A 27,190-nucleotide genomic window follows, 5' to 3' on the forward strand; every position below is an offset into this window, starting at 1 on the left:
CAGCCCCCAGTGTGCACGCACAGCCCCCATCGTGCACCCACAGCCCCCAGTGTGTGTGCGGAGTCCCTGCCCGGTGTGGGTCACTTTTTGGGGGGTGGCTCTGCTCCGTGCCGGTGCCGTGTGGGGGGATGGGGTGTGTGTGGAGGTGGGGTGGACCTGGAGGGTGGTGTTGTGTGTGGGGAGGGTGCTGGTCATTGTCAGGGGACTGGGTCCCCTTCCCGGTGCCGTTCCCGGTGGGGGGGGGGGGGGGGGGGCTGGGATTTGTGTCCCCGGCCCGGTCCTGGTTCTGGGGGGGTGTGTTTGTGTCCCGGTTATCGCCGGTCTCGGTAGGGAGGGTTTGCGTCCCCCCGCCTGCTGCCGGTCCCGGTGTCCGGGAGTGCGTGTCCCCGCCGGTGCTGCTCTCGGTGTGGGGATGGTTTCCGTCACCCTGATCGATACCGGTGGGGGTGTGTCGTGTGTGTGTGTGTGTCGTCGTCCCCCCCCCCTCCCCGCGCCTTGTCCCGTGTGTTGTTGTGCGAGCGCGGGGCGGCGGCGGGGGCGGGGCGGCGGCGGGGCCGTACATAAGGCGGGGGCGGGCGAGGGGCCGCCCGTGGAGCGCAGCACCCGCGGAGCGATGGGGCAGCCGGGGGTGCCCCTGGCCCTGCTGGGGCTGGGGCTGTGCTGGGCAGCGGCGGCCGAGCGGCACACGGTGTTCTGGAACAGCTCCAACCCCCGGTGAGTGACCCCCTCCTCCCACCGGGATTCCCCCCCCCCCCCCCCCCCGCAAACGCGCACCGAGCCCGGCACCGGCCGCCCCGAGGGCGCGGGCGGCGCCGCTCCGCTCCCCGGCGGCCTTTGTGCGGGGCGGGCGGCGGGACGAGGTGGCGGGGCCGGTGCGGAGCTCGGTGCGGAGCCGACGGGGCCGTGCGGGGGGCGGCGGGGCCGGTCCAGGTGCGCCCGGGGGGGCCTTTCCGTTCCCAGGGCCGTGCGAAGGGGCCGCTTCCTTCCCGCGGGGGGGGCGCGGCGCCAGCCCCGGCGCCGGCCCCGGGGACCGTGTTGACAAACACGGGGCAGGATGTGCGGGGGGGTAGACCTGGATCGGGGCCCCCCGCTCACCGGCCGCCGGGGCTGCGGAGTGACCCCATCTCAAGCTACAGCCCTACAGGTTCTTGGGGTCCCCCCACGGCCGCAGCCGTGTCTCCCTCTGGTTGTAGAGGTGCTCTCCCAGGGCATGAGCTCTCTCAGGCTCTCGGAGTGTTCGCCTTGCCTTTTGGGGAACCCCCCACACTCTCCAGACCCCCAGGCTGTGGGGGTGCCCCACACTCAGGCACCCGTGAGGAGATCTGGGGCTTCCCCTCTTCCCTGGGCTGAGTCACTCCCTCCCCAGCTTGTGGGGCTTCTCCCCCCTGCCCAGGCCGTGCCCCCCACGGCTGTAGGACTCCCCCAGATTGTAGGGCTGCGTCCTCTGTCTGCCCCCGCAGGTTTTTGGGGTGCTCCCGTAGGTGGCTGTGCCCTCTCGAGGCCACCACAGCCGGCAAGGTAGGGGCCCTGCGGAGGCCCCCGGCGTGCCCCCCCCGGCTGGGGTGTGGGGCGCAGCTGGAGCCGGGCTGGCTGCCCCACGGCGAGAGCCGCGACGCCTCCTGCTCCGGCAGCGCTGGGCCGGGCAGGGTGCGGGCAGGCTGCGCGTCCCAGCGGGTCCCCTCCCTGCTCCCCGGCTCTTGGGGAGAGCTGGGAAGTGGGGTGCGCTCACCTCTCACTGCCGGGGGGACGAGCCGGAGGGAGAGTGAAGGGGGCGCTGCCCTTTCGAAGCTATTCCAGGTGCTGCAAGACTCAGCACAGGGAAGGGTGCACCCAAGGGTGCCCCCAGGCAGCGCTGCCGTGGCCAGGGTGCTGCCCCCCGGGTATGGGGGATTTGGGGGTGCAAGTAAAGCCCCTAACCCAGAGCTGACACCCCCCCGCCGACCCTCCTGCCACAGGTTTCTGTGGAGTGACTACACGGTGGAGGTTCGTCTCAATGATTACCTGGATATCATCTGCCCCCACTACGAGGAGGGCAGCGTGGACCCCCGGGCCATGGAGCGCTACACGCTGTACCTGGTGGAGCTCGAGGAGTACCAGGCCTGCAAGCCCAGCTCCAAGGAGCAGATCCGCTGGGAATGCGACAAGCCCAGCGCCCTGCACGGCCCCGAGAAGTTCTCAGAGAAGTTCCAGCGCTTCACTCCCTTCACGTTGGGCAAGGAGTTCAGGGAGGGACACAGCTACTACTACATCTGTGAGTGCTGGGGGGCTGCGGGGGGGGGGCTGCGAGGTGCTGCAAGGATTTCCCATCAGGCTCCCCCCCTCCCTTCCTAACCTGCCTCTCCCTTCACAGCCAAGCCCATCCACCACCACGGTGAAGCCTGCCTGAAGCTGAAGGTGATGGTGACAGGCAAAGGCAGTGAGTATCACCACATCACCACCCCCTCGGGGCCCCCCCGCGTCCCCTCCTTCCCAGCGTGGCCTTGGCTGCGCTGAGTCACGGCCTGGCCGTGGCCCCTGGCCAGCCCGGGGTGTGGGCACGCGCAGCTTGGCCAGGAAGGTGTTGGTGGGGGCAGGGAGGGGGGAGACAGCCCACAGTGAAACGGGATTTTGGGATTTTGGGAAGGTTGGGGTGCTGCCCGTCCCTCCGTGACCCCCTGTTTGCTCTGCAGCTCCGGCACCACCTGCCCCAGCCTCGACACAGAAGGGGAGGATCCAGGCAGGTGTGTTGGGGGCTCAGGGTGGGTTCCCTTCTGGGGTGGCAGGGTGTTTTGGGGGGCGCCAGGCTGAACCTGGGTGGGGAGGCAGGTGGGGGGCACTGGCCTGAACACAGCCAGCTGGGGGTTTGCCGGGAGCACTGAGGCTGATCTGCCCTTCCTGGGGGGCTCTGGAGCTGGCTGAGGTAGCAAAGCTGATGGCAACCCTCTGCAGGGGGGATGTGCTGCTGGTTTGGGGTACAGCTTGTCTTTTGGGGTTGCTGGTTGCTGACGGCTCCTCTCTTTTTCCCCCTGCAGATGATGCAGCTGCACACGTGTTGAGGAGCGTGGGGCAGAACTCGGCCATGCGCAGCAGCAGCCGCCCCTTCACCTTTATCAGCCTCCTCCTGCCCCTCCTGCTGCCACAGGGGCTCTGAGCTGCCCCTCGTGCCCGGACCCACCGAGGCTGTGGCCATTGGGGACCCCCGTGGTCCCTGCACATCTGCCCCGGGTGCCCTGCCCTGTGCACATCTGGGCAAGGAAAGGATTTGTCAGTATTATGGGGCTGGAGGGCCCAAAGCCATTGGAGCAGCTGGAGCCTTCAGGCTTCCCTGGCCCTTCCAGGATGTTCCTGGCAGCCAGAGGCCGAGCAGGAGCCTGGAGCTGGAGGGGCTGAGGTGCCCCAGACTGGAGAGGGGCAGGGGGCTGGCACCCCTGCCCCACAGCTGAGCTCGCCCACCACCCTCGGGGCTTTCTCCGTGGTGGGCTGGAACTGGAATGTGTCCTGCAGGCGGGGACGTAGGGGTGGCCAGGTGACACCAGTGCAGGGGGCTGCTTACCCCCAGTGTCAGTGGCCAGGGAGCACAGACAGGCTGGAGATGCCCCGCAGCCAGGGGAGCGGGGTTATGAGAAGCATCCCACTCCTCACTGTGCTGCACCCCTACCCCTTCCTTCATCCCCTGGCCCTTCCCCATCCCTCCCCTCCGCTGGGTGCCGGAGGGGCCCCCCAGCACCCCCTTTGTACAGCTTTCTAACACGGGACTTTTTATACCATTGTCGGGAATAAATAACCAAAACCATGCCGAGCTCCTGAGACCTCCCCCACCCCCCTGGGCCAAGGCTCTCCTGGCCCTGTGGGGGGTTGGGCTGGTTAATTAATTAATTGGCTGGTGTTTGCACGGGGCTGTTAAGTGGCAAAGTGCCACAGTGGCTGGCACTGTCCCCGGCTTTATCTGGTGACACAAAGGCCTCCCCTGAGGGTAGGGACCCCTCCCCCTGCACTGCAGTGAGATTCCAGGTGGGGGGCAGGGGTTTGTCCCAGGACAAGCCCCACTGGAATGGGACAGACTCCAAGGGATGGGATAAATCCCACCGCTGGCGAGGAGGGGGCTGGGCAGGGGACACAGCCCGGCTGCACCCCAGGGACCCCCACGGGGTGACCCCAGGAATGTGGGGTCCCTCAGGGTGAGACACTGTAGGTGCAGGGAGCTGGGATCACAGGGGTTTGGGAATTGGGAACTGCAGGGAGGGAGGGTCCTGGAGAGGTGAGATTTTGTGGCACCACCTGAATGTGGGGGATCCTAGAGATGGAGGGGTCTCAGGCATGAGTGACCCCCAGGATATGTGGGTACACCTGGGGCAGTGGGGTCATGGGGGAAACGTGGAGCCCAGGGATGCAGGATCCTGGGAAATTGTGGATCCCAGGGATAAGTGACCCCCAGCATGTGTAGGGGCACTCTGGGGTCACAGGGGAAACGTGGATCCCAGGGTTGCAGGATCCTGGGGAATTGTTGTCACAGGGATATGTGACTCCTGCAGGAGGTGGGGGTGGGGAGCTGGCCTCACAGGGGTGTGAGACCCCCCGAGCTGTGCAATCTGCACCATGAGGTTCACCCTGGGGATGCCCAGGGACCCCCAGACCTGAAGTGGGGCGCTCAATACACGACACCTCGGGGGTGCTTCCTCCCCCCCAAACCGGCCCCGGTGCCCGCGGAACGGTCACGCCGGTGCAGCCGCCGCTGCTCCCCCCGCTCGCAGCCGGATCCCCGCCGCCCCTCCCCGGTAGTGCGTCCCGCCCCGCCCCGCTCCGCTGCGCCGCGGGCAGCACCGGCCCCGCCGCGCTCCCGCCGCCGCTGCCCGGGCTCCAGCATGGTCCTGTCGGTGCTCGCCGGCGTCTGCCTGGCCGCCACCCTCGCCATGTTCGCCACCGGCCTGTGAGCGATCGGCGGCGGCCCCGGGCGGGGCGGGGGCGATGGGGAACGCACCGGGGCCAGCTCGGGGCTGCGCTGAGGGCCGGGAGCGCTGGGGGTGCCAGGGGGGGACCCCAAGGCCGGTTTTGGGGTGCATGGAGGGGCCTTGGGGGTGCAGGGGGGCCATGGGGGATGAAGGTGCAATGAGGATCCCAGGGCCGGTTTTGGGGTGCAGTGGGGGCCTGGGGGAGGGGGATTTGTGGGTGCAGGAGGGGCCATAGGGGATTCGTGGGTGCGATCAGGACACCAGGGCTGGTTTTGGGGTGCAGTGTGGGGCCTGGTGGGAGGGCAGGGGGTGCAATAGTGAGGGCACCAGAGGCATTTTGGGGGCTGCAGTGGAGGCCACAGAGATGCAATGGGGAGAGCACCAGACCCAGTTTGGGAGTGCAATGGGGAGAGCACCAAGGCTAGTTTGGGGGTGCAATGGGGAGAGCACCAGGCCCAGTTTGGGGGTGCAATGGGGAGAGCACCAGGCCCAGTTTGGGAGTGCAATGGGGAGAGCACCAGGCCCAGTTTGGGAGTGCAATGGGGGCCATAGGGGGTGCAATGGGGAGGGCATCAGGCCCAGTTTGGGGGCGCAGTGGGGGCCATAGGGGTGTGCAATGGGGAGAGCACCAGGCACAGTTTGGGGGTGCAGTGGGCCATGGATGGCTGGTGCAGAGGGATTGGGGGTGGTGCTGAGTTCTGGGGGTGCAGGGGAAGGAGGAGGGGGGGATGCAGTGCCTGCTGGCTGCCCACTGGAGAGACTGGAGCCCTCCCACCCCAGCACTGCCGGGCACCCAGGAGGATGCTGCCCTCCGCCCTCCCCAGGTCTGACCTGCGCCAGATGTTGGCGACCAAGAGTGTGGAGAACATCCAGTTCCTGCCCTTCCTCACCACTGATGCCAAGTACAGCGGGGTCAGGTCCTGGGGAGGGGGGTCATAGAGATTTGAGGGGTAGGGGGGATCCCCCAGGCTGCAGCCAAGTGCCGGTGCCATATCCCTGCAGCAACCTGAGCTGGTTGGGCTATGGCTGCCTGAAGGGGGACGGGACAGTGATCACCGTCAACGCCATCGGGGCAGCTCTGCAGACCCTCTACATCCTGGTGTATCTCTACTACAGCCCTGCCAAGGTGGGGCAAGAGCCTGGGGTGATGGGGAGGATGGGGACCCTCACCTTGACGTCCCCCTGCTGTCCCTCCCAGCGCCCCGTGCTGCTTCAGGTCCTGCTGCTCCTGGCTGTGGTGGTCACTGGCTGTGGTTACTTCACCATCCTGGTTGACACAGGGACACGCCTGACACACCTGGGGCTCTTCTGCAGCATCTTCACTATCAGCATGTACCTCTCACCGCTGGCTGACCTGGTGTGTGGGGCTTGGCAGAGCTGGGGCTTGCCAGCCTGGGCCCTGCCTGACATTTGCTCCTGCAGGCCAAGGTTGTCCGATGCAAGTCGACGCGGTGCCTGTCCTTTCCCCTGACCGTCACCACCCTTGTGGCCTCCAGCAGCTGGACACTCTATGGCCTGCAGCTCCATGATCCCTACATCACAGTGCGTTGGGGTGGTGGAATGCTGAGGGGTGCCCATCCCATCTCATCATGTCCCAACCCATCCTACTCCATTGCATCCCACGCAGTCCCATCCCCATTCTGTTCTGTCCCCCTCCTGCCCCATCTCACCCCACTCCATCCCCATTGACCCCTATCCCATCCCATCCTGTCCCATCCCCACCCCACTGCCATCCCATCCCACCCCACCCCATTCCCCTCTCATGGCTCAGCTGAGCACTTGGCACTGACCCCATTCAGCACCGCCTGTGTCACCCAGCCAAGGGTGACAAGGCTCAGCATGGTGTCTATTGATTTTAATTAATTAGCTGAGATGGGGCAATAAACCTCCCCTGGCACCACTGTCCCCCCATGTCCTCCCACAGGTCCCCAACGTGCCAGGGATCGTCACCAGCCTCGTGAGGTTCTGGCTCTTCCAGAAGTACAGGCCAGAGCAGGACAAGCCCTACAGCCCCCTGCCTGCCTGAGAGGTGCCCTCAGGAGCACCCCAACTCTGGCCTGGGCTGGCCCCACCGCTGTCCCCTTGGCCACTCCCAGTGGGACACCAGGAAGGACCTCCTGCCTCCAGCCCTGCATCCTTCAGCGAAGGCCCTGGAGCTCTCAGAGAATCCTTTGGGGTACCACAAGCCCCTCAAACCCCAGGGTAGGAGGATTGTTTTCCATGCCTATGACCCTGCCTGGCAGCAGGATTTCAAGGGGCAGGGATTTTGAGTGGCTTCCAGGGGCCCAGGTGTCACTTTTGTATGGATTCAAGTGCCTTTTAATAAATCAGAGACTTCCCAGTGCCTGCTTCTTGTACCTGCTGCAGAGGATGGTGTTGCTCAGAGGATGGTACAGCTCTTGGCCCTACAGCTGCTTTGGGAGCTCCTTGTGGCCAACCAGGGGGGCTGCTTATGGCCATACAGGGGCTACTTGGTGTGGGGGGCGTTCATTCTGATACACCCTGGGGTCTGGCAAACCCTCGGTAGGCATCAGCCTCACTGGAGCCATGAGGGAACCCCAGGGAAGCCAGTGCTGCTCTGAGCACCCTGAGGGAGCCACCCATCACAGTGTGGGGGTAGAAGTGTGGAAATGATGAGCAGCCACCATGGCAAGAACTAGGAAACGGTGGCAGCAGCTCTCTGGTCACAGAGAGCAACAGGAATCGATGGGAATCCTTGCTAAACCCCTGCAGATCGAGCAGGCCTGGATCAAACATCGATGCTCTGTCAATTAACCAATTAACAGCAATACAGAATGAAGATATCAGGCTCATGCTTTAGTGGAGGGCCAAATCACACAGCAGACACCAGAGCCTTGCAGAAGGAGACTCCCACCCTATGCAGGACCCTCCCAGGAGCAAGGAGCCTCATCCCACACTCCAGCCAGATGACACAGCTGGGATGAAGGATGCTGGCAGGAGCTGTGCTGCTTGTGCACACCTCACACACAGCCTGCAAAAATCCATATAAAGGGACAGAGCTGAGCGTGGTACCAAGGGAAGGAGGACGAGCTCCTGGCGTGCTCTGTCTTGCCCTTTGCAGCTGGGGCTCCCCATGCCTGCTCTGGCTGCTCCAGGGACTTGGTCCAGCAGGGAGGAGTCCCCCAGCCTCGGGAAAGAGCTCCCAGGCTGGCCCCACATGCTGGGGAAAGGGCTCCCAGACTGGCCCTACAGCCTGGGGAAAGGGCAGCTTTCTCCACTGCCACACCTTGGCTGCCAACCGGTCGCTCCGGCTGCCCCGTGCCGGGAGCGGCTGTGACGTGGCCCCTCGTGCCAGCTCCCAGATGCCTCCATGCAGGGAGGAGCTGCTGCCACACGGGCTGGGAGGAGCTCCTCAAGGCCATGAGTAGAGGCTCTGGATTGCCCTGAGTAGCCCCTGGATGACCATAAGTAGCCTCTTGAAGGCCATGAGTAGAGGCCCTGGATTGCCATGAGTACAGGCTCTGGATTGCCACGAGTAGCCTGCACCCGGTCATGGGTAGCTCACAGATGGCTGTAAGTAGCCCCTGGAAAGCCACAAGGAGCCCCCTGCTTGTCTGTCAGTAGCCCTGATGGCCACAAATAGCCCCAGGATGGGGCCAGATTGCCAAGAGTAGCCTGCAGAGAGTCATGAGTAGCCCCTGCATGACCACAAGTAACCACTGGATAGATGTAGCCCCTTTGAATGATCATAAGGAGCCCTTGCCTGGCTGTGCGTAGCCCCTGATGACCCTGAGTAGCCCACATAAGGCTGTCAGAAGCCCCCAGAGCACTGCTGTGGTCCTGACCCCACCAGGGCCCCACGTGGTCAAATCCAGGGCAATGTCACCTCCCAATCACTTGTGTGCCAGGGAGGGCTCAGAGCTTCCCACTCTGCTCCCACCAGCCTTTGCTGCTCAGGAAACAGCTAATTAGCTGCTCCTGCTAATTAACCTGAATCCTCCCAACTGCTCCTTTCTGCAGAGCATACACAGCTGCTAATTAAAATCCCAAAGTATTTTGGCTGGAGGAGCTGGTGGCTGCCAGGGCAGCAAGTTCCTGCACACGGGGTCAGAGAGCAGGAATGGGGGTCCCCAGGAGTGAGCCCCTCCCCAGACAGAGCCCCCCACCCCTCCCTCTTCCCAGTGAAGCCCAGTGTGGTGCTGTGGATGGGCAGAGGAGTCGGGGGAGCTTCCCTGGAGCTGCCGGGGCGTGGGGGACACCATGCTGCAATTTAAAGGCTGTGTCGCCCAACCCCACCCTACCAGTCCCTCTCCTCCTTGCCGGGAACTCGGCCAGCGGGACGGGATGAGGCTCCTCCAGCTCCCACCTGAGGGGGTGAACCACATCTGAGCCGGGAATGTGTCTGGGGCACGGCCCCGATGCCACATCCCGCTTCAGAGCCAAATTCCAGAGAGCTGAGCGAGGGACAGCACCGGCTGGGGGACGTGCATGGAGACCCTGCCCTTCACAGAAACCCCAAACCCTCCCTGCACACCCCGAGATCCGAGCGATCCCCCCGGCAAAACTAAAATAATTCCTTCGGGTGCCTTCCAGCGGCCCCCGAGGCTCCCAGTGCCCATGTGGAAACCCTGCCCTTCACAGAACCCCCAAACCCGCACACCCTGAGATTCAAACGATCCCCCGGGAGAACCCGGTGACTCCATTGGGTGCCTTCCAGCAGCCCCCGGAGGCTCCCAGTGCCTGTAGCCCGGAGCCCCCGCCGTGTTTTGGGGTCACACACAGCACGGCCATCACCGCACGGCCACCACCGTCCCGGGTCACACACAGCACGGCCACCACCGTCCCGGGTCACACACAGCAAGGCCACCACTGTCCCAGGTCACACACAGCACGGCCACCACCGTCCCGGTGTCACACACAGCATGGCCACCACCGTCCCGGGTCACACACAGCACGGCCACCACCGTCCCGGGTCGCACACAACACGGCCACCACCGTCCTGGGTCACACACAGCACGGCCACCACCGTCCTGGTGTCACACACAGCACGGCCACCACCGTCCCAGGTCACACAGAGCACGGCCAGCACCGTTCCGGTGTCACACACAGCACGGCAACCACTGTCCCGGTGTCACACACAGCACGGCCAGCACCGTCCTGGTCACACACAGCACGGCAACCACTGTCCCGGTGTCACACACAGCACGGCCAGCACCGTCCTGGTGTCACACACACCATGGCCACCACGGTCACACAGAGCACGGCCAGCACTGTCCCGGTCACACACAGCACGGCCAGCACTATCCCGGTGTCATACACAGCACGGCCAGCACTGTCCCAGTGTCACATACACAGAGCACGGCCAGCACTGTCCAGGTGTCACACACAGCATGGCCACCACCGTCCCAGGGTTGTACACAGCACGGCCACCACTGTCCCGGTCACACAGAGCACGGCCATCACTGTCCCGGTGTCACACACAGCATGGCCAGCACTGTCCTGGGTCACACAGAGCACGGCCATCACTGTCCCGGTGTCACACACAGCATGGCCAGCACTGTCCCGGTCACACAGAGCACGGCCAGCACTGTCCCGATGTCATACACAGCACGGCCAGCACTGTCCCGGTGTCACACACAGCACGGCCAGCACTGTCCCGGGGTCACACAGAGCACGGCCAGAACCGTCCCGGTCCTTTATTGTGCTGCCAGGCGCAGCCCCCGCCGCCGCAGGTCGTCCCTCGCCGCCCTGATGTGCTCCTGCAGCTCGGCCGCCGCCTCCTCGCAGTCGTTGAAGGTGGCCAGGCGGTAGCCCACGGTGGCCAGGGAGTAGCAGCCGAAGGCCACGAGCAGGTAGACGGGCAGCGGCAGCAGCGCCTGGCGGAGCGGGGCCGGCGGCTGCAGCCCCGGCGGGGCCAGAGCCAGCGCGGCCCAGGCCGAGCCCAGCAGGGCGAGTCCGCAGAGCCACTGGGCCAGCTTGGTCATGGCGGCCTGAGAGGAGAGGGGTGTGAGAAGGGAAAGAGTAGAGTGGGAGAGCCATGAGGGGAACAGGGGAGAAAAGGGGGGAGAGGGGATGGGGAGAGAAGTGAGGAGGAGGGAACCGGGAGGGACGGAGAGCCCCGCAACGGGCCCAGTCTCCCCCGGGACCTCCTGACCGGAGCGCGGCCCCAATTCCCCCTGGGCCTCCGCCAGCCGCACCGAGCCCTCCCCAAAGACCCGAACCCAGACCCACCCCCACCCCCACCCCCACCTGGCTCGGTCCCGCTCCCGGTGCCGGTCCCGCTCCCCGCCCGGCGCGGCGATGACGTCACGGCACTGCCGCGCGCGAGGGCTGCCGGGAATTGTAGTTCGGCGGAGCGGCGTCAGAACGCGCCCCCTACTGGCGGGGCACGGCACCACCGGGAGCCCTCCGGGAGCCCCGGTCCGGCCCCGCTCCCGGTGCCGCAGGAAGCGCCGGGCTTTGTCGGCCGCCGCCGAGGCCGCAGGAAGCATCTGGTTTCCTCCACGTCCGGCCGGAGGGGTGCCAGGGACCCGGCGTGGGAGCGAGTCCTGCCCGCCCTCCCACGGCTGCGGGAACCGCACCGTTCCCACCCTCCCCTCTCCAGCCGGGCACCCCCGGTGCCCCCCCGGTGTCGTGCGGAGGGCACAGACGAGTCTGTGATGCCCTGCCAAAAGGCAGCAGCCTGAGCTGTGCCAGCGGTCTGGTGGCAGCTGGGGCTGGACCCCCACAGCCCCCTGGCCACTCCAGAGTCTGCTCCAATCCTGGCTCCACTGGGATTTTCCTCCCTGGCAGGGCACACAAGATGCCAGCAGCACATCCCCCACCCTTGGCCACCCCTGGGCAACCCGGAACCTACCCCAGGCTCCAGGGCCACTTCCAGCCACACTGGCACACAGCAGGGCCAGGAACTGGGCTGGCAGTTGGCACAGGGGACAAGAAGCTACAAAGAAATGGCTTTATTGGGCAGGGGGGAGTCCCGGATCGGCCACAGGGAAGGGGCTGCCCCAGGAAGGGGCAGCAGGACATCAATTTCTCTTCCTGCCCTTGCCAACAGCCTTGGCAGGAGGAGCGACGGGCGCTGTGGACTGGTAGAGAGTGGAGGAGATCTTGTTGATGTAGTAGAGACCCACCATGGAGAAGATGAGGCTACGAGGGCAGAAGGGAAGAGGCTGCTCAGCTGCTGGGGGCAGGAACATGCCAGGCTCACCCCAACACCTTTCCCCCTGGGTCCCACTCCCCTGCCCTTCCTGAACCAATTTCCCCCTGGATCCCCCTCCCCTGCCCTTCCTAAACACCCTCCCTTGGATCCCACTCTCCTGCCCTTCCTAAACCAACGATTTCCATTTGATTGAATTCTCCTGTCTTTCCTAAACCAACAATTTCCTTTGGATCCTACTCTCTTACCCTTCCGAAACCAACAAACCAACAATTTCCCATTGGATCCCACTCCACTGCCCTTTCTAAACCAACAATTTCCCCCTGGATCCCACTCCCCTGCCCTTCCCACCAGCCCCCTGAAGTCCCTAGCACTCCTGGCCCTGCCCAGCCTCCCCCATGCCCCCTTGGTGTCCCCTTGGTCACTCCCCCCCACCCAGGGCAGCTCTGGACCTACCAGGTGGTCACACAGACCCTGTGGATGAGGCCAGAGGCGAACAGGGCCAGCAGGAGGCAGGTGAGGACTGTGGAGAAGCAGGAGACACACGGTGCTGCAGGGCTGCCCCTGGGGATGGGGGGCAGCAGAATTCCCCCAGACCCAGGAAAAGCTCCAGGGGAGCTGTCACAGCTCCAGGGCAGGGCTGGGACCGTCCAGTGCCACTGCTGGAGCACCCCCAGCCCTTTGGTCACCTCTGTGTCCCCTCCTGGGCTCCCTCATCACTTACTCTCAGGGAATATCTTGGCCTGGAAGCCCTTCCCAAAGATGAGGTTCTCCAGGTTGTTGAAGGCCTGGGTGTGGAGTTAAGGCACACAACGGGATCCTGCTGTCCTCATTTCCCATCCCCCCTCTGCAGGGAAGGGCCCGCTGCAAGGTGTGAGGCCACTTTGGGGGGGCAGTGGGGGGGGGCACCAGGCCCAGTTTGGGGGTGCAATGGGGAGGGAACCAGGGCCAGTTTGGGGGTGCAATGAGGAGGGCACCAGGGCCAGCTTGAGGGTGCAATGGGGAGGGAACCAGGGACAGTTTGGGGGTGCAGTGGGGAGGGCACCATGGCCAGTTCAGGGGTGCAGTGGGGAGGGCACCAGGGCCAGCTTGAGGGTGCAATGGGGAGGGAACCAGGGACAGTTTGGGGGTGCAATGGGGCCCATAGGGGAGTGTAATGGGGATGGGCATCAGGCCCAGTTTAGGGGTGCAGTGGGGAGGGCACCAGGGCCAGTTCGGGGGTGCAGTGGGGAGAGCACCAAGGCCCAGTTTGGGGGTGCAATGTGGGGAGGGCACCAGGCCCAGTTTGGGGGTGAAATGTGGGGAGGGCATCAGGGCTACTTTAGGGGTGCAGTGAGGGCCATAGGGGTGTGGCGGGGGGAGGTCATCAGGCCCAGTTTGGGGGTGCAGTGAGTGCCACAGGGGGTGCTATGGAGAGGGCACCAAGGCCAGTTTAGGGGTACAATGGGGAGAGCACCAGGGGCAGTTTGGGGGTGCACTGGGGAGGGCACCACGGCCAGTTTGGGGGTGAAATGGGTGCCAAAGGGGGCTGTAATGGGGAGGGCATCAGGCCCAGTTTGGGGGTGCAGTGAGGGCCAAAAGGGGTGCAATGGGGAGGGCACCAGGGCCAGTTTGGGGGTGCAGTGGGGAGGGCACCAGAGCCAGTTTGGGGGTGCAATGGGGAGAGCACCAAGGCCCAGTTTGGGGGTGCAATGAGGAGGGCACCAGGCCCAGTTTAGGGGTGCAATGGGGCCCATAGGGGGTGTAATGGGGCATCAGGCCCAGTCTGGAGGCGCAGTGGGGAGGTGTTATGGGGGCTGCTCCCCCCACCTCTGTGCTCCTGTTCCCAGCCCCCTATCCCCTCCAGCCCCTCCGGTGGCCCCGGGATGCTGTGAGGGAGCAGACGAAGAGCGCCGAGCCCAGCAGGCCGCCCTGGATGGTGAGCCACTCGGTGGAGGCCAGCTGCCGGCTGTACATCTGCATCCCTGCGAACAGCAGCAGCGACAGCAGCGACGACAGCGCCAGCGACGTGCCCGTGCCTACGGCTGCACCCCGGGGCCGGCTCAGCACCGGCACCGGCACCGGGGCCAGACCCAGGGCTGAGCTCAGGCCCGTGCTGTGCCCCCGTTCCCCCAGCGCAGCTGCCCCGCAGCTCCCGTTATCCCCGTGTCCCCGATACCTTCCTGCCCCATCACACCTCCATTCCCTATCCCCGGTACCCCCCGTTCCCGTTATCCCCGTTATCCCCGTGTCCCCGATACCTTCCTGCCCATCACACCTCCATTCCTATCCCCGGTACCCCGTTCCGTTAACCCCGTTATCCCCGTGTCCCCGATACCTTCCTGCCCCATCACACCTCCATTCCCTATCCCCGGTACCCCACGTTCCCGTTAACCCCGTTATCCCCGTGTCCCCGATACCTTCCTGCCCCATCACACCTCCATTCCCTATCCCCGGTACCCCCCGTTCCCGTTATCCCCGTTATCCCCGTGTCCCCGATACCTTCCTGCCCCATCACACCTCCATTCCCTATCCCCGGTACCCCCCGTTCCCGTTATCCCCGTTATCCCCGTGTCCCCCGATACCCTCCTGCCCCATCACACCTCCATTCCCTATCCCCGGTACGCCCCGTTCCCGTTAACCCCGTCCGTGTTCCTAACACCCTCCTGCCCCGCCACATCTCCATTCCCACTCCCCACTGCCCCCTGCCCCGTTATCCCCGTGCCCCGGTACCGCCCGTTCCCCGTCATTTCCCGTTCCCCCCCGCTATCCCCGGTACTCCTCCCGTCTCGGTCACCCCCGTTACGCCCCCATTACCCCACGTGCCCTCAGCATTCTCATCACGACGCCTGTCTCCGTTCCCCCCGGTAACCCCCGTGCCCCCCTCTCCCCCCCCCCCGTTACCCATGGTGCCCCCAGCCCGTCCCGGTGCCGCTCCCGGTGCCACCGTTCCGCGCACGCGCACTCCGCCCGCGCGCAGCCGGGACACGGCAGCACCGCCGTGCCGCGCCACTGCGCATGCGCGGGAGGCCCCGCCCCTCACAGCTTGCGCGCCCCGGCGGCCGGGAGTGGCACTGCAAGTCCGCGCCGTCTCGGAGCCCCCTCTGGCGGCGGGGACGGGAACAGCGCGGGGACGGGATCCCCGCACCCAGCAGCGGGACCGGCACCGGGACCCCCCTCGGGAGCACCCTCGGGAGCACCCCCGGGAGCACCGCCGGTACCGGTGCCATGCTCATCCTGCCCGCAGCCCGCCACCGGCGCCGCTCCCCGAGCGTCCCTCGTCGGGAGATGCGCGGGGGTGCGGCGACAGCATCCCCGCGCCGTCCCCCCCATTCCACACCGGTGCCGCCCCTCCGGTGTCTCCACCGCCCTCCGGTGCCGGCGGGGCGGGCGCCGCCGAGCATGCGCGCCGCCGCCCCCCGCCCTTCCCCCGGCTCCGCCGCTCCCTGCAACACACCGGGGCGATCGCGGCCGCCGCTGCTGCCGCCGCCGCCGCAGGCACGGGCGCGGGTAGCGGAGCCATGGCCGAGGGCGAGGACCTGCAGACCTTCACCTCCATCATGGACGCGCTCGTCCGCATCAGCGTGAGCGGCCGCGGTGGCGGCGGGGGGGCGGACAGGGGTCCTCCGGGACCGGGTCGCCGTGGCAACGCGGCGGGGACTGGGGGGGAGGGCGATGCCCTTGAGGGGTGGGCGGGAAAAGGACCCGCACCCCGACTCACCGCAGCGACCCCCGAGCATCCCCCGTCATCGGGACCCCCCCACACCGAGCCGTGGTCGAGCCGGGAGCACCGGGTGCCGAGAGGGTGGCCCCATCCCGGCCCCGATCTTGGTGCCCACCCCGGTCCTGGCGGTGGTCCCAGCGACGGGGCCGGTCCGGGCTCTGCTGTGGGTCCAGTTCCAGTTCCCATCCCAGCCCCCATCACCATCCTGGCCCCCATCTCCTTCTCCATCCCAGTTCCAATCCCACACCCATCCCAGTCCCCATTCCAGCCCTGGGCCCAATCCTGGCACTATTCCCACTGCTGGTTCTCATCCCCATCCCAGCCCTGGGCCCATCCTGGTGCTGATCCCAGTGGTAGCCCCCCTCCCCATTCCACTGCCAGTCCTGATACTGGTCTGAACCGAGGCTCAGCCCCAATCCCATCCCCACACCAGGCCTGGGTCGCATCCTGGTTCTGATCCCAGACCTGGTCCTGATTATGACCATGCTGCTGCTCCCAGGCCTGATCCTGGCTCTGATGCTGGCCCCTGTCCTCATCATCCCCCATCCCTTCTCCTGATACCAGTCCTGGCTCTGGTGCTGCTCCCAGGCCTGATCCTGACCCTGCTGTGATCCCAGCCTCAGCCCCCAGCCCCATCCCAGTGCTGATCCTGGTTCTGACCATGCTGCTGCTCCCAAGCCTGATCCTGGCTCTGATGCTGGTCCTGGTGCCAGTGCTGGCCCCAGCTCTCATTCCCAGTCCAGCCCAGTCCTTCATCCTGCTGCTGGCCCTGACATTCCTCAGACTGCTCCCAGGCCTGATCCTGGCCATGATGCTGGTCCCAGCCCTTGCCCCTGTCCCAGTGCTGCTCCTGACACTGGCCCTGCTCCTGGCTGTGGTTCCAGTACAGACCCTGATCTTGGCCCTGCTGCTGATCCCAGCTCCATTCCTCATCTCCTTGGCAGCCCTGATCCTCATCCTGCTGCTGCTCCTCGTTTTTGTCCTCATCCCGTCCCTGGTGCTGGTCCCAGGCCCCATCATTGCCCTCATGATGGTCCCAGTCCTTGTCTCCAGCCCAGGTCCCAGTACTGGTCCTGGTCCTGATGCTGATCCTGGCCCTGGTGTTAATTCCAGGCCCTGGTGCTGATCCCAGCTGTGATACTGGTGCTGAAGCCAGCCCTGATGCTAATCCTGGCCCAAGTGCTGGTCCTGGCCCTGGCCCTAATGCTGGTCCCAGGCCCTGATCCCAGTCTTAGTGATGGTGCCAGCTCTGATTCTGATCCTGTATCTGGTGCTGGTCCTGGCCCTGATCCTGTATCTGGTGCCAATCTCAGCCCTGCTGCTGGTCCTGGCCCTGATCCTGGTCCTGGTGCTGATCTCAACCCTGATGTTCATCCTGGCCCTGATGCTGGTCCTGACCCTGGTGCTGATCTCAGCCCTGATATTGATCCTGGTCCTGGTCCTGATCCTGACCCTGGTGCTGATCTCAGCCCTGATGTTCATCCTGGTCCTGGCCTTGATCCTGACCCTGGTGCTGATCTCAGCCCTGATGTTTATCCTGGTTCTGGTGCTAATCCTGGCCTTGGTGCTGGTCCTGGCCCTGATCCTGGCCCTGATGCTGGTCATGGCCCTGGTGCTGATCTCAGCCCTGATGTTGATCCTGGCCCTGGCCCTGGTGCTGGTCCCAGCCCTGATCCTGGTCCTGACCCTGGTGCTGGTCCTGGTCCTGATGCTGTTCCTGACCCTGGTGCTGATCTCAGCCCTGATGTTGATCCTGGCCCTGGCCCTGATCCTGGTCCTGGTGCTGCTCCTGGGCCTGGTGCTGATCTCAGCCCTGATGCTGATCCTGGTCCTGGCCCTGGTGCTGGTCCCATCTGGTCCCAGCCCCGCTGTGTCCCCAGCGGGTGACACTCCCGCTCTCTCCGCAGACCAGCATGAAGAACATGGAGCGGGAGCTGGTGTGCCCGGTGTGCAAGGAGATGTACAAGCAGCCGCTGGCCCTGCCCTGTACCCACAACGTGTGCCACGTGTGTGCCAGCGAGGTGCTGCTGCAGCACGGCCACCTGTACTGCGACCCCACCTCCGAGCCCACCTCGCCCGCGGCCACCCCGTCCACCCGCAGCCCTCGCCTGGGCCGCAGGGCTGTCCCCAAACCCGACCGGCTGGACCGCCTCCTCAAGTCAGGTGGGGCAGGAGGGGCTGGCAGGAGGGGCAGCAAGGGGACAGGGATGGCTGGAGGAGTTTGGGACAGCCAGAGGGGATGGGGACAGGGATGGCTGGAGGGGTTTGGGATAGCCAGAGGGGATGGGGACATCTGGAGGGAACAGAGATGGCTGGAGGAGAGGGGGATGGCTGGAGGGGACAGGCATGGATGGGTAGAGGAGATGGGGACAGGGATGGCTGGAGAGGATTGGGGTGGCTGAGAGGATGGGGACAGGGATGGCTGGAGAGGACAGGGGTGGCTGAAGAGTATTAGGACATCTGGAGTGCATGGGGACAACTGGAGGGGACAGAGATGGCTGGAGGAGAGGGGGGATGGCTGGAGGGGACAGGCATGGATGGGTAGAGGAGATGGGGACAGGGATGGCTGGAGAGGATTGGGGTGGCTGAGAGGATGGGGACAGGGATGGCTGGAGAGGACAGGGGTGGCTGAAGAGTATTGGGACATCTGGAGTGGATGGGGACAACTGGAGGGGACAGAGATGGCTGGAGGAGAGGGGGATGGCTGGAGGGGACAGGGATGGCTGGAGACAGCAGGGGTGGCTGAGTAGATGGGGACAGGAATGGCTGGAGGGGTTTGGGACAGCTGAATGGAACAGAGATGGCTGTCGGAGAGGGGGATAGCTGGAGGGGACAGGGATGACTGGAGAGACAAAGGTGGCTGGAGAGGATGAGAACAGAGATGGCTGGAGGGAACAGGGATGGATGGAGGGGAGGTGAATGGCTGGAGGGGATGGCAGAGGGAATAAGAACAGAGGGAGTGAGGATGGCTGGAAGAAAGGACAGGGACAGGGGTGTCTGGAGGGGTTGGGAGCAGGGACGACAGGAAGGGATGGAGGTGAGGATGGGGCTTTTTGCCCTGCTGACCCCCATCCCCGCCTTCTTCCCACAGGCTTCGGCACCTACCCGGGGCGCAAGCGGGGCGCCGTGCACCCCCAGACCGTCAGCTTCCCGTGCCCCGCCTGCCAGCGGGACGTGGACCTGGGCGAGCGGGGTCTGGGCAGCCTCTTCCGCAACCTGACCCTGGAGCGGGTGGTGGAGCGCTACCGGCAGACCATCAACATCAGCGCGGCCATCATGTGCCAGTTCTGCAAGCCCCCGCAGCTGGAGGCCACCAAGGGCTGCACAGAGTGCAAGTCCAGCTTCTGCAATGAGTGCTTCAAGCTCTACCACCCCTGGGGCACTCAGAAAGCCCAGCATGAGCCCACGCCCCCCACCCTCACCTTCCGCCCCAAGGTGGGTCCTCCTGCCCTGATTAGGGATGAGAGTGTTGGGATTGTTCAGCCTGGAGAGGAGAAGCTTTGGGGTTACCAAATTGTGGCCTTCTGGTGTCTGAAGGGAACTTTTGAAAGGATGAGGCAAGACTGTTTACAAGAGCCTGGAATGACAGGATAAAGGGCAATAGGTTCAGATTGAAAGAGAGTAAGTTTAGGTTAGAAATTAGAAAAAAATTCTTGTAGTGGAGGTGGTGTGATCCTGGAACAAATTGCCCATGGAAGTTGGGACTGCCACACCCCTGGAAGTGTTCAAGGCCAAGGTGGGGCTCTGGGCAATGGGGTCTGGTTGAGAATGTCCCTGCTCACATCAGGCGGGTTAGAACAAGATGATCTTCAAGGTCCCCTTCCAACCCCAACATTTCTGTGATCCCGAGATCTGGGGTGCAGGGGTGGGACTCTCAGGGGTGGAGGGGTTGCAGAGCCCCACTGAGCCCCTCTGTGGCCGTGCAGGGGCTGATGTGCCCGGAGCACAAGGAGGAGGTGACTCACTACTGCAAGACCTGCCAGCGGCTGGTGTGCCAGCTCTGCCGCGTGCGCCGCACCCACACCAGCCACAAGATCACCCCGGTGCTCAGCGCCTACCAGGCCCTCAGGGTAAGGGCTCCTGGGGCCAGGCTGGGGCTCTGTGGGGAATTGGGGGCACCACAGAGCCCCAGGGCAGATGGGGAGTGTGGGGCGGGGACTGCTGGCACCACATCTCATCACCTTCCTGCAGGAGAAGCTGACGAAGAGCCTCACCTACATCCTGAGCAGCCAGGACACGGTGCAGACCCAGATTGCTGAGCTGGAGGAGACAGTGAAGCACACAGAGGTAAGGGCAGAGGGTGCCCATCTGTCCCTGAGTTGTCCCTAGGCAGGGGTGGCACAGCCCGACCAGTCCCCTCTGATCCCAGGAGGTGCACACGCTGACCCTGCCATGCCTGTGCCCGGCAGGTAAACGGCTCACAGGCCAAGGAAGAGGTGTCCCAGCTGATCCAGGGGCTCTGTGCCATGCTGGAGGAGAAGCGGGCCACGCTGCTGCAGGCCATCGAGGAGTGCCAGCAGGAGCGGCTGGCCAGTCTGCACAGCCAGATCCGAGAGCACCAGGCCATGCTGGAGAACTCGGGCATGGTGGGCTATGCCCAGGAGGTGCTGAAGGAGACTGACCACCCCTGCTTTGTCCAGGCTGCCAAGCAGCTGCACAACAGGTACTGGGCTACGGGCACAGGGCTGTCAGGGGCGTTGGGACCCTCTGATGCCCGAGGTGGCACCCTGACATCCCCGCTCTCCTGTGCTGCAGGATCCTCAGGGCCACCGATTCGCTGCAGAGCTTCCGTCCTGCAGCCAACGCCTCCTTCAGCCACTTCCAGCTGGATGTCAGCAGGGAGCTGAAGCTGCTCACTGACCTGGCCTTCATCCGAGGTAAAGGCACCGGGACCCGGGCACCGGCTGTGCCCCGTGCTGAGGCACAGCCCCTGCGGGCAGAGCGGGTCCCTGCCCGCCTCGGAGCTGCAGCTCGGCTGCGGCTGCCCAGGGCTGCTCGCGGATCTGCCGGTACCCCCTCCCCGTCAGGGACCGCCCCCGCCCCAACAGCCCCCAGAGATACCCCTGCCCTGCCCTGTGCCAGGGCATCCGGGCCAGGGTCAGGCAGGCAGGGCCATGGTGCCAGGTGAGGGCAGCAGCAGTGCCGCAGGGTGAGTACGGAGCTGCCCCGCTGCCGGGCAGGCGCTTCCCACAGGGCAGGAGCCGCGTGGCCCTGCCAGACCCGCTGGCGACACGTTTCAGACCTGCTTCTACCTCTCTTTGTTTATAGGCTGCGGCCGCTGCCGAGGCGTCACCGAAGTAACTGAGGCAAGTCACACCCCTGCCCCAGAGCCACCCCGCTCTCTCTTCCCATCCCTCCATCCCTCCAACCTGCTCCCATCCCTGGCCCCGCTCCGCTGCCATCCTCCATCCCCGTCCTGCCCGCCGGCGCTGGCAGCTGGTGGCTCTGCCTCCTCCATCTGCCGCCGCTCCTCCTGCCCTCCCACCCCCTCTCGCCACATTTCCATCCCCATCCTCACCCCATTTCCATCCGCCTCTTGCCCCATTTCTGTCCTACTCTTTGCTCCATTTCCATCCGCCTCTTGCCCCATTTCTGTCCTACTCTTTGCTCCATTTCCATCCCCTTCCTTGCCCCATTTCTGCCCTCTCTCACCCCATTTCCATCCCCTTCCTTGCTCCATTTCTGCCCTCTCTCACCCCATTTCCATCCCCCTCTCACCCCATTTCTGTCCCACTCCTTGCTCCATTTCCATCCCCTTCCTTGCCCCATTTCTGCCCTCTCTCACCCCATTTCCATCCCCCTCTTGCCCCATTTCTATCCCACTTCTTGCTCCATTTCCATCCCCTTCCTTGCCCCATTTCTGCCCTCTCTCACCCCATTTCCATCCCCTCTTGCTCTTTCCATTTTCTTTCCCATTTCTGTCCCCTATTGCCACTTCCATCCCCTTTCTCACTCCATTTCTGTTCAACTCTCAGCCCACTTCTGTCCACATCCTCACCTCACTTCTGTCCCATTCATCACCCAATTTTCTGCTCCCTCCTCATCCCATTTCCGTTCTCCCTTGCCCCATTTCAACCCATCCTTGCCCTTTTTCCACTTTCTTCTCTTGTGTTTCCATTCCCCCACTTTCCATTTCCACCCCAGTCTCACTCCATTTCCACCCCAGTCTCACCCCATTTCCACCCCAGTCTCACTCCATTTCCATCCCATTTCTCACTCCATTTTCATCCTCTCCTTGCCCCATTTCCACCCCTCTCCTTGTTCCATTTTCTTCCCCATCTTGTCCCATTCCCATTCCCTTTCTTGCCTCATATTTGTCCCCCTTCACCCCATTTATGTCCATGTTCCTCCCCCATTTGTGTTCTTGACTGCACCCCATTTCTTTCCTCTTCCTCACTCTATTTCCACACCTTTCCTCATCCCATTTCTTTCTCACCTCACCCCATTCCCATCTGCCTCCTCACCCCAATTCCGTCCTGCTCACCCCATTTCTTTCCCTTTCTGTATCCCATGCCCACCTTGTCCTTGCCCATTGTTGCCCCATGTCCATTCTCCTTCTCTCTGTATTTCCATCCTACTCTCACCCCATTTCTGTCCTCTTCCTCTCCTATTTCAATCCCTCTCCTTGCCCCATTTCTACCTTCCTCATCATCCTGTTTCCTTTCTCTTCCTTGCCCCATTCCCATCCTTTTCTTACCCCTCTCCCACCTGCCAACCTTCATCTCCCCTCCCCACCCTGCCTCTGTTCCTGACAGTACCTTCTACCACCCTCCATCCCCATCTCCTCCTCCTCTTCCTCCTCCTCCTCCTCCTCTTCCTCTTCTGCTGCCTCCACTCTCTCTCTCTCTCTCTCTCCTCCCTCCTGACTTGCACTCGGCCTGTCTGGTCCCTGGAGCCCCACAGCAGCAGCTCCTCTGTCTCCCCGACTCTCGCTCTCCTCCGGTGCCGACACACGGTCCTCTGCAGTCAGACCCCTCTAGACTCTGCTGGTTGTGCGTCCGTCCGTCCGTCCGTCCGGAATCCCGGAATGCCCCCTCCCTGCGTCCGGCCGCCTCCCTGCCTGCGGGGTGGGGGATGCTGCCTGACGCCCGCTGCTGCCTCTCCCCACAGCGCCCGAGGCCCCCGTCATCGACACGCAGCGCACCTACACCTACGACCAGATCTTCCTGTGCTGGCGGCTGCCGCAGCACTCGCCGCCCGCCTGGCACTACACCGTGGAGTTCCGCAAGACCGACGCCAAGGCCAAGGGGCTGAAGCTGTGGCAGCGGCGGGAGGAGGTCAGGGGCACCTGCGCCCTCGTCGAGTACCTGGACACCGACAGCGTCTACGTGCTCAGGGTGAAGGGCTACAACAAGGCGGGTTTTGGGGACTACAGCGAGGACATCTACCTGCACACGCCGCCCGCCCCAGGTGAGAGGGGACGGGATCACGTTTGGGTCACCAATTGTCACCAAAGGGGTATCGCTGCACGCCCCAGGTGAGAGGGGATAGGATCATGTCGGGGTCACCAATTGTCACCAAAGGGGTATCACTGCACGCCCCAGGTGAGAGGGGATAGGATCATGTCGGGGTCACCAATTGTCACCAAAGGGTATCACTGCACGCCCCAGGTGAGAGGGGATGGGATCACGTCAGGGTCACCAATTTTCACCAAAGGGGTATCGCTGCACGCCCCAGGTGAGAGGGGACAGGAACACATCAGAGTCACCAATTGTCACCCAAAGGGGTATTGCCACCCGCCCCAGGTGAGAGGGGATGGGATCACGTCAGGGTCACCAATTGTTATCAAAGGGGTATCGCCACCTGCCCCAGGTGAGAGGGGACAGGATCAGGTTGGGGTCACCTTGTCACTGCAGGGGTATCGAGGACAGACAAAGGTGATGTAGAGACTTCATCATGAGAAGGCATGAAAACAGGCACTTTATTATTAGAAATCTACTGTTCTTATAGGAACAATGGGAGACCTAAGACCTGATTGGCCTTTAGGAATCTTCTCTCACCTGTTGGTCAAGAAGGGACAGCTCCTTCTTGTAAACATCTTTGACAAACAGAGATTGCCTGCCAGGTGTAGAGATTGAGATATTAATTGTTTTAATTCTTTCTCTGAGCTTTCTCACAACTTCTCACACCTTCCCAGGAACATCTTGGGAGAACTATGTCTCTCTCTGTTCAGAGGATATGTGACTACCCCAGATGGGTGCTTGGGTCAGCGCGGGGTGCCCTGCTGTGCTGTGACGCTCACCTTTCTCCCCTTTGTCTGCTCCCCACAGTCCTCAACTTCTTCCTGGACAACCGCTGGGGCTTCAACCGGGACCGGCTGGCCATCAGCAAGGACCAGCGCGCGGTGCGCAGCGTGCCTGGCATCCCCATGCTCTTCGCCGCCGAGCGCCTGATGACCAGCTGCCACCTCTCCATCGACCTGGTCATCGGTGACGTGGCCATCACCCAGGGCAAGAGCTACTGGGCCTGCTGCGTGGACCCCAGCTCCTACCTGGTCAAGGTGGGCGTGGGGCTGGAGAGCAAGCTGCAGGAGTGGTTCCAGGTGCCGCAGGATGTGGTGAGCCCCAGGTGAGCTTGGGGGATGCAAGGTTTGTTCCTACCTCCCCAGTAGGGTGTCAGGGGGCTCCCGGAGGGGACATGTCTCCACTGGGACCAGAATACACTCCTTCAGCACTGCTGGGGAGTCCTGTGGGTGGCCAGTCCAGTCAGGGGGGCTGCTGGGTGCTGAGGAAGCTTCTCAGAGTGGATATTGGATCTGGATCCCCCCACCTGGGTACTCTGCATGGCGGGTGGAGGGGCCACAGGTGGGGCAGAGCCCTCCTGAGTGGGTGCCTGTCCCTGGAGGTGTGGGGGGGGATCTCCAGCCTCTCCCGTGGAAGGACTCACCTGTCCCCCCTCCACAGGTATGACCCCGACAGTGGCCATGACAGTGGGGCAGAGGACACTACGGTGGAGGCACCTCCTCCCTACGCTTTCCTCACCATCGGCATGGGCAAGATCCTGCTGTCACACGGCTCAGCCCTCACGTCCCGCGACCCCAACGGCTGCACCGTGCCCCTGCCCCCACGCATTGGCATCTGCCTGGACTACGAGCAGGGCAAGGTGAGCTTTTATGACGCCGTGTCCTTCCGCGAGCTCTGGGAGTGCGGCGTGGACTGCTCGGGGCCCGTCTGCCCCGCCTTCTGCTTCATCGGAGGGGGGGCCCTGCACCTGCAGGAGCTGGTGGCCAACAAGCAGGAGAGGAAAGTGACCATCGGGAACTTTGCCAAGCTGGACTGAGCCACGCCCGCAGTCCCCAAATGCCCCCCGGGCACCCTGCGAGCACCAGGGGGACACAAGTGGCCAGGGAGCAGAGCAGAGCAGGGGTGGCCCCGGCCCTGCCACCACTGGGGACAGGACAGGTGTTTGTTTTGTGGGATGGGGGGGACGGGGACAGCTTCGCCGTCCCCTCCTCACCCTGTCTGCCTGCCCCTAGCTCCAGCTTAGCCCCAGGCTGCTCGGGGCTGGGGCTGTGGGCAGGGCTGGCAGAGGGTCAGCCCTAGAGATGGGTCAGGGAGGGGGACGGGGCTGCGCAGGGAGGGGGGTGGAAGGTGACAGTGGGGTGACAGTGCAGGGGAGAGGCTAGGTGCTGGTTGGGGTGGGGGAGGCAGCTGGGGTGGGGGAGAGGGCGGGGGGGGAAGCTGGGCTGGAACAAGGTGTGAAGATGTTTTGTAAAATGGCTCATTTTCAACGTGGATCATCTGGCTGCAGCCAGGCACAGCCCCTGCACACAGCCAGCGTGGGGTCCCTCCCGTGGGCTGCTGGGCACCTCAGTGCCTGCCGCCTGCTCTGCCCTGTCCTTTGGGAGCAACGTGCCTGGCCAGCCCTGCACGTGGCCTCAGGGCCACACTTGGCTCCTGTTACACTGCTCGGTGCCCAACCCATGGACAGAGTGGGCTGGGCCTGCAGGGTCTGGATCTGACCCACCAGGGAGCCCCAGTGCCATGCGGGCTGTGCCAGCAGTCCCACACCGGGATCTGTCCGAGCTGCTGTCATTTCTCCTGGGTTCTGTTACAACAAACGCTGTATTTTCATGGTTTCCTACAATAAACTGCAATGCCAGACTCGTCCGGAGCCTCCCTGGCACAGGGGGGCCATGGGACTGAGCTGTGCATGGGGCCAAACTGTGCATGGGGTCAGGGTGCCAAGGGACGTGGGACCTGGGTTGGCTGGGGGGCCACAGGGCAGTGGGGTCACAGGGCTGTGGGGTCTCAGGGCTGTGGGGTCTCAGGGCTGTGAGGTTGCAGGCCTGTGGGGTCATTGCATTGTGGAGTTGCAGGGCTGTGGAGTCTCAGGGCTGTGGTGCTGCAGGGCTGTGGGGCCTTGGAGCTGTAGGGTCTTAGGGCTGTGGGGTCCTTGGGTTGTGGGGTCTCAGGGCTGTGGAGCTGCAGGGATGTGGAGTAGAGGGCTGTGGGGTCACAGAGTTGTGGGGTCACAGAACTGTGGGGTAGCAGGGCTGTGGGGTCTCAGGGCTGTGGGGTCTCAGAGCTGTGGGGTCTCAGGGCTGTGGGGTCTCAGGGCTGTGGGGTCACAGAGTTGTTGTGGGGTCACGGGGCTGTGGGGTCTCAGGGCTGTGGGGTCACAAAGTTATTGTGGGGTCATGGGGCTGTGGGGTCTCAGGGCTGTGGGGTCTCAGGGCTGGCCACGGGGCCATGAGAGCAGGCTGTCCAGAGGCACGTGTCCAGAGGCGTGCACTGGACCAGGGGCCATGGGGCCGGGCTGTCCTTTGGGCCGTGGCCAGCAGGTGCCAACCCTGCCCAGCCTGGGCAGTGCTGACGTGTCAGGTCCTACCCATGCTCTGCCTGGCCACGTGGTCACTGCCACTCCATCACAGGGGCTCCTGGAGGGGACATCTCTCCACTGGGCTCATAATAAACTCCTTCAGCACTGCTGGGGAGTCCCCTGGGCAGCCAGTCCAGCCAGGGGGGCTGCTGGGTGCTGAGGCAGCTTCTCAGAGTGGGTATTGGAGCTGGACCCCCCCCACCCGGGTACTCTGCATGGCGGGTGGAGGGGCCACAGGCGGGGCAGGGCCCTCCTGAGTGGGTGCCTGTCCCTGGAGGTCCCAGCCCCTGAGTTGGAAGAGGAGGGGGACACAGGGCCGAGCTCTCTGTGAACAGGCAGCTCTTTGTAGGGCCCAGCCCTTCAAATCAGGCCCCTGTTCTGATCCCTGGGGCCCTGCCCAGGGTTGGGGGGATTGGGAGGGGAAGCAGCAGTGCCAGGCACACCCCATCCCCTTTGGGGCTCTGTCCTAAGCACATGACCCCATGCCCAGCTGGCAGAACGGACCTTGGGGTGGGGGGTGCTACACTGTGCCAGACCCCCCCCATCACTGCTCAGGGAGCCCCCTGTGCTCCAGAGACCCCCAGCCCCTTGCCTGCACCCCATCCCAGCTCTGATAGCTCC

At 64.2% G+C, this 27,190-nt stretch overlaps 5 protein-coding genes and 1 long non-coding RNA gene across 19 annotated transcripts; 3 read left to right on the forward strand and 3 right to left on the reverse strand.

The window, feature by feature from the left end:
- The first annotated feature begins 585 nt into the window (after positions 1-585).
- Positions 586-3,773, forward strand: EFNA1 (ephrin A1). The gene is made up of 5 exons (XM_050984336.1): positions 586-714; positions 1,956-2,251; positions 2,351-2,416; positions 2,670-2,720; positions 3,012-3,773. Exons 1-5 carry the CDS (start codon positions 614-616, stop codon positions 3,128-3,130), a joined length of 633 nt encoding a protein of 210 aa, XP_050840293.1. The 5' UTR covers positions 586-613; the 3' UTR covers positions 3,131-3,773.
- A 1,020-nt stretch (positions 3,774-4,793) lies between these two features.
- Positions 4,794-7,272, forward strand: SLC50A1 (solute carrier family 50 member 1). Of its 13 annotated transcripts, XM_030231240.2 has the most exons (6): positions 4,794-4,906; positions 5,753-5,830; positions 5,931-6,054; positions 6,127-6,285; positions 6,351-6,470; positions 6,853-7,272. In XM_030231240.2, exons 1-6 carry the CDS (start codon positions 4,842-4,844, stop codon positions 6,952-6,954), a joined length of 648 nt encoding a protein of 215 aa, XP_030087100.1. In that variant the 5' UTR covers positions 4,794-4,841; the 3' UTR covers positions 6,955-7,272. The 13 variants fall into 13 exon arrangements, with proteins under 13 accessions (XP_030087100.1, XP_030087101.1, XP_050840289.1 ...); XM_030231241.2 differs by lacking the exon at positions 6,127-6,285; XM_050984332.1 differs by lacking the exon at positions 6,853-7,272 and having other exon boundaries at positions 5,904-6,054; positions 6,351-6,846.
- Positions 7,273-10,543: 3,271 nt separating this feature from the next.
- DPM3 (dolichyl-phosphate mannosyltransferase subunit 3, regulatory) lies at positions 10,544-11,212 on the reverse strand. The gene is made up of 2 exons (XM_050984339.1): positions 11,139-11,212; positions 10,544-10,879 (listed from the first exon to the last, which is right to left on the reverse strand). The coding sequence occupies exon 2, from the start codon at positions 10,871-10,873 to the stop codon at positions 10,586-10,588; it is 288 nt and encodes a 95-aa protein (XP_050840296.1). The 5' UTR covers positions 10,874-10,879; positions 11,139-11,212; the 3' UTR covers positions 10,544-10,585.
- Positions 11,213-11,830: 618 nt separating this feature from the next.
- On the reverse strand, positions 11,831-15,050 carry KRTCAP2 (keratinocyte associated protein 2). The gene is made up of 5 exons (XM_050984338.1): positions 14,929-15,050; positions 13,915-14,069; positions 12,770-12,833; positions 12,502-12,568; positions 11,831-12,035 (listed from the first exon to the last, which is right to left on the reverse strand). The coding sequence occupies exons 1-5, from the start codon at positions 14,930-14,932 to the stop codon at positions 11,915-11,917; spliced, it is 411 nt and encodes a 136-aa protein (XP_050840295.1). The 5' UTR covers positions 14,933-15,050; the 3' UTR covers positions 11,831-11,914.
- Positions 14,076-14,913, reverse strand: LOC127060613 (uncharacterized). Its single transcript, XR_007779793.1, has 3 exons — positions 14,610-14,913; positions 14,363-14,526; positions 14,076-14,285 (listed from the first exon to the last, which is right to left on the reverse strand). It is a non-coding gene; the product is annotated as an uncharacterized LOC127060613 (long non-coding RNA).
- Positions 15,051-15,469: 419 nt separating the features above from the next.
- Positions 15,470-25,363, forward strand: TRIM46 (tripartite motif containing 46). 2 transcript variants are annotated; one of them, XM_050984340.1, is made up of 12 exons: positions 15,470-15,645; positions 16,182-16,198; positions 16,487-16,495; positions 17,629-17,911; positions 18,840-19,183; positions 19,675-19,818; positions 19,940-20,035; positions 20,158-20,411; positions 20,504-20,625; positions 22,859-23,158; positions 24,019-24,316; positions 24,652-25,363. In XM_050984340.1, exons 1-12 carry the CDS (start codon positions 15,546-15,548, stop codon positions 25,025-25,027), a joined length of 2,343 nt encoding a protein of 780 aa, XP_050840297.1. In that variant the 5' UTR covers positions 15,470-15,545; the 3' UTR covers positions 25,028-25,363. The 2 variants fall into 2 exon arrangements, with proteins under 2 accessions (XP_050840297.1, XP_030087080.1); XM_030231220.2 differs by lacking the exons at positions 16,182-16,198; positions 16,487-16,495 and having other exon boundaries at positions 15,471-15,608; positions 17,656-17,911.
- The last annotated feature ends 1,827 nt before the right edge of the window (positions 25,364-27,190 follow it).

Source organism: Serinus canaria, chromosome 25, assembly GCF_022539315.1.
Source record: "Serinus canaria isolate serCan28SL12 chromosome 25, serCan2020, whole genome shotgun sequence".
NCBI lineage: Eukaryota > Metazoa > Chordata > Aves > Passeriformes > Fringillidae > Serinus > Serinus canaria.